Raw genomic sequence first — 4571 nt, forward strand, 5'->3', positions numbered from 1 at the left:
GTTGCGGAGCACAGGCTCCGGACGCGCAGGCCCAGCGGCATGTGGGATCCTCCCAGACCGGGGCGCGAACCCGGTTCCCCTGCATCGGCAGGCGGACGCGCAACCACTGCGCCACCAGGGAAGCCCATCCCCCGTTAATTATTATGCTATTCCTTAGAGGCTTTAGCGCCCGAAGCCCCAAAACAGACGGTCACTCTGCCTCGAGGCTGTCGCCTGAACCTGAAAACCTACTTTTCGAAACCCCTGACTCCAAAACCCCGGGCTGTTTTCTGAAGCTGCATAAGAAGGAGCAGCCTCGGTTTCCCGACTGCCCAGAGCCCGCGGTCCCTTCGCCGGGGCCCCACATCGCCAGGGACCCACATATCCAGCCCTGATCAGAGCGTCCGGGTTCCAGGCCGCCCCCCCCAACGCTCGGCACCACCGCGCTACGCACTCCAAGCACGAGAGGCAACCTCCACGTCGAATTTTCCACCTCGAAAACCAGTGTTCCCTGGAGCGCAGCGCTAGATAACGAGCAGGGGCTCTCAATACCGTCCCCAGGTACTGTCTCCTCGCTGCTCCACCTACGTAGGGGACCGGTTGGACTTAATTTAGAGACCGGCTGCCCCCTCCCTCGGCCCTGGCTTCCGCGGCCCCCGCACCTGGCCGCGGCCCCCGCACCTGGCCGCTCCCCGACGGCGCGTCCGGCTGGCCAAGTCTGACCTCCCACTTTTCTCTGCTTCGGGGACACTCACCCGCACGAAGCCATCCCGAAACCCGCCGCCTCGCACGTTCCGAGGTGGTGGAGCCGGGCAGCCACCCCGCCGATTGTCCAGCCCTTGGCACCGACCCGGGGTGGAGGAAGCCGCGAGAGCTTGGGTCGGACCCGTCCACGTCACCACCAATCCCCGCCCACCTCCTGGGTCTTGCCTCCCGCCCAGCTTGGCGCCAGTCCGTCCCAGCATCTTTGTGGTCTTTTGGGGACGACCGCACCTTGAAGGATCTTAGTTCCCGGACCAGAGATCGAATCCAGTGCCCCCTGCAGTGGAAGCCCTGAGTCCTAACCACTGGACCGCCAGGGAATTGCCGAAAAGGTGACAGTAATGACCACAGCCCCTGCTTGTGATAGATACTAGGCAAGGGCTTGGGTGCTAAACGCTTTCTTTACGTTGTACCATTTATTCGTCGCAACAGCCCCAAGAGACGAGTGCTGTAATTAGCCCCACTTTTAGGACGGGGAAGCTGAGGAGAAGTGGGGTGATCAGCTAGTAGGTGGAAGAGCTGGGATTCGAAGTGAGTCTGGGTGACTCGGAAGACCCGGGCGAGTGGAGCAGTTTCTGTCCGTTGTACGCGGAACCCCCACGCCGGCCAGACGCCACCTTGTTGGTGGTCCGAGGTGAAAGAAGGGGTCTTTCTGCGGAGAACCGCGTGGACCCGGCGTTTTACCCCCGCGGCACCCGCGCTTCCCTTCTCCCGGCCGGGTCACCCGCCCTGGGCTGTCGGAGCCCGTCCTCGCAGCGCTCTTCGAACGCGTAGCGCACCCTACCCAAGGGCTGCAGCCCCGCTCCCGCGCTTCTCTCCCAACTTCCCAGCCTCGGTCTGGGACCACTTCTCCCGCTCGGTGGGTAAAAGGAGTTCCCGCTCCACCTTAAGGAGCAACAAAATCCCCGCGACCACCTCTAGCCTCCCTACCATCGCGGCCCCTCGCTTTCCTTCCCACTGAAACCGTATCCACCTGTCCGCGAGCCTCACTGCCTCTCGCGGAGCTCACGCTTGAGTTCCGTCTTGGCCCCGCCTCCACCTCGCTCCGCACCCCACACCCCACCGGAACAGTTCCGGCAAAAGACGCGGGGAGGAAAACTGGAGTGGGTTGAATCGCTCTAACACCCCCTTCCAGCCACTTAATGCCTCTGTGTCTGGAAGAGTCTGGTGAATTTCACATGAAATTAGCATTTGCCGGACCCTTTTCATAAGCCAGGTGCGGTGCTGGGCGGCTTCCTGTGGTTCATCTCAAGTGCGATTGTACTGTATTTTACTATGACCCAGCTTAAGTCACAAACATAACCTTGTTTTAAACTAGACAAAACAATGGCATTGGGCTTCCCAGGTGGCACCGTGGTTAAGAATCTGCCTGCCAATGCAGGGGACACGGGTTCGAGCCCTTGTCCGGGAAGATCCCACATGCCACGGAGCAACTGAAACCCTGCGCCACAGCTACTGAGCCTGCGCTCTAGAGTCTGCGAGCCACAACTACTGAGCCCATGCGCCAGAACTACCGAAGCCCTTGCGCCACAACTACTGAAGCCCGCACACCTAGAGCCCATTTTCCAGAACAAGAGAAGCCACCACAATGAGAAGCCCGAGCACCCCAACGAAGAGTAGCCCCAGATCGCCACAACTAGAGAAAGCCCCAGCGCAGCAACAAAGACCCAACACAGCCAAAAATTAATAAATAAAATAAATAAATTTATTTTAAAAGATAAAACAAAGGCATTTAAAATGCTTGCAAAGGGCTTCCCTGGTGGCGCAGTGGTTGAGAGTCCGCCTGCCAATGCAGGGGACACGAGTTCAAAAAAAAAAAAAAAAGCTTGCAAAATGACCGGTGTTTCTATGTGTATATCGTACGTACTTACTTATACACTGCCATGTCCCAAAAAGGAATTTAAGACAGAGACATAAAATAGAATGTCGTGCAAATAAAAGAGAAAAATGACAGTCAATCAATCAAACCAAATAAGTCTGGAAAGAGATCTGCTACCAGAGGGATCTACGACCTTGCTGCAGGTGAGTCCCAAATTTGGCTCAGAGCTTCTCAGCAGCCAGCAGAAAAGAGAAACCCTGCTGGAGAGAGTTCTGAAGTAGCTATTATAGGTAACTATTTTCTAGGAATAGCTGTGAAAGGGATACTATGCTTTCCTGGGCAAGACTAATCAGCAAAGAGTTGTACGTTGTACTATTTGCCACGTACGTGTAATAAAAACACCTCATCGTTTACCAAGGGCTTTCACATGCGTTGTCCTCCTTAATTCAACGCATAATAAAGCTGTGAACCATTTCGCAGATGTGAAGACCCAGCCTGTGAGAGATTTCATGACTTGTTCAAACTTTTGTGGCCAGCCTCGAGCTAGGACTTGCACCCAGGAGTTGTGTCTCTAAGGCCAGTGCTGACTCCACTCTACCGCCCCCCGCCCCGCCAACTCTATCTAAATGGGGAGCTCTTCTTGTGACTTGGAAGTGGGACTGGATTAATTCAGCCAGATTAACTCTTGCCTCCCAGAAGTATTGTTGAACCGAGAAGGACCCTGTGGGGTCCTCCTGGGCACAAAAGCCTTTTGGGTGTCCCCTATTTCTTTTCTTTTTTTTATTTTCTTTTTTCGAAATTTTTTATTTTTTTTAAATTTTACTGAAGTATAGTTGATCAGGTCCCCCATTTCTTAATTGCAGGATAAAGGCTTCAGCCTTCTAGACCTTCCCTGAGTACCAAAGGGCAGATTCAAATAAGGAAATAGGGAATGCAGAAACAAAGCAGGAACTATCAAGAAACTGCAGCGATGGGGCAAGATCCTGGTTCCTCCTCAGGGAATATACATAACAATACCTTTGAGTTCTTCTACAGGAAGTAAGGCCCCCACCCAAACGGAGGTGGTAACTTCAGGCTGAACACAAGATTCTGTTGCCAACCACGGTTCTTGGTCTTCCCCCATCAATAGAAATTGATTAAGAGGCCAAAGAAGAAATTCAGGTGAGGCTTTATTGGGGCCCCTGCTGCAGCAGGTAGGGGGAGCAAAAACAAGTAACAGGTTCCCTTGCTGGCTCCAAAGGAGAGACGAGGGGGTATGAGCTGGTTCCTTGGCGGGGGGTTGTCCAGGGGTCAAGCCAAAGGGGTGGCTTAGGAGGTTTACCCACCCTTTTGGCTGTGTTGAGTGCAGGGGGCATGCGCAGTACCCTGCTTTTGCTCCTGACACCCTGGTATTTGCTCCCCCTCTTCAGAAATGGCAGCTGGGGTGTTTTTTCATCTTGTCCATAATTTGCCCCAACTGTGCATGGACGCAGTTGTTTTTAGTCTCTTATAGTTTCTTTGTATTTTGTTGCTTGAGGAGACTTTTGTCCAGGTGCAAGCACTGCAGCAAAGTGTCCAGGTCCCAAATCCCAGCCTGTCACAATTCCTGGAACACCAACTATTACCTCACTACCAGCCAATCAGAAGAAAGTCACAGACACTGCAGCCCTCACCCCAAATTTTGCCTATAAAATCTTCTCCCCAAAAACCATTGGGGAGTTAGGGGTTTTTGAGCATGAGCCACCCGTTCTCCTTGCTTGGCTCTGAAATAAACCTTTCTCTGCTCCAAACTCCGAAGCCTCAGCTTGGCCTCATTGTGCATTGGACACAGAACTTTTCTTTTCTTTTCTTTTTTTTTTTTTTTAAAAAGACACATTTATTCAGCGTCATGATCAGACTATTACATTTAGCAATCAACAGCATGGGTGCAAAAAAAAAAAATCTGCATTAAAACCCTTTGTTGGAATGCTTTACACTTTCCACAGAACAGAAACTAAAATAACCTGTTATACAATTAGTCACAAATACAGTC

General features: G+C 52.8%; 1 protein-coding gene across 2 annotated transcripts in view; it reads right to left on the reverse strand.

Moving 5' to 3' along the window:
* The window catches only part of B4GALNT2 (beta-1,4-N-acetyl-galactosaminyltransferase 2 (SID blood group)), a 52841-nt gene extending 52015 nt beyond the window's left edge, over positions 1 to 826 (reverse strand). The window contains exon 1 of one of the 2 annotated variants that reach the window (XM_007109406.2): positions 735 to 826. In XM_007109406.2, coding sequence (XP_007109468.1) covers positions 735 to 748 — 14 coding nt within the window. In that variant the 5' untranslated portion in view covers positions 749 to 826. The remainder of the gene's footprint in view (positions 1 to 734) is intronic. The other variant, XM_055090692.1, reaches the window with a different exon arrangement.
* Between the last annotated feature and the right edge of the window lie 3745 nt (positions 827 to 4571).

The sequence above is a fragment of the Physeter macrocephalus genome, chromosome 14 (assembly GCF_002837175.3).
Source record: "Physeter macrocephalus isolate SW-GA chromosome 14, ASM283717v5, whole genome shotgun sequence".
In the NCBI taxonomy this organism is placed as follows: domain Eukaryota; kingdom Metazoa; phylum Chordata; class Mammalia; order Artiodactyla; family Physeteridae; genus Physeter; species Physeter macrocephalus.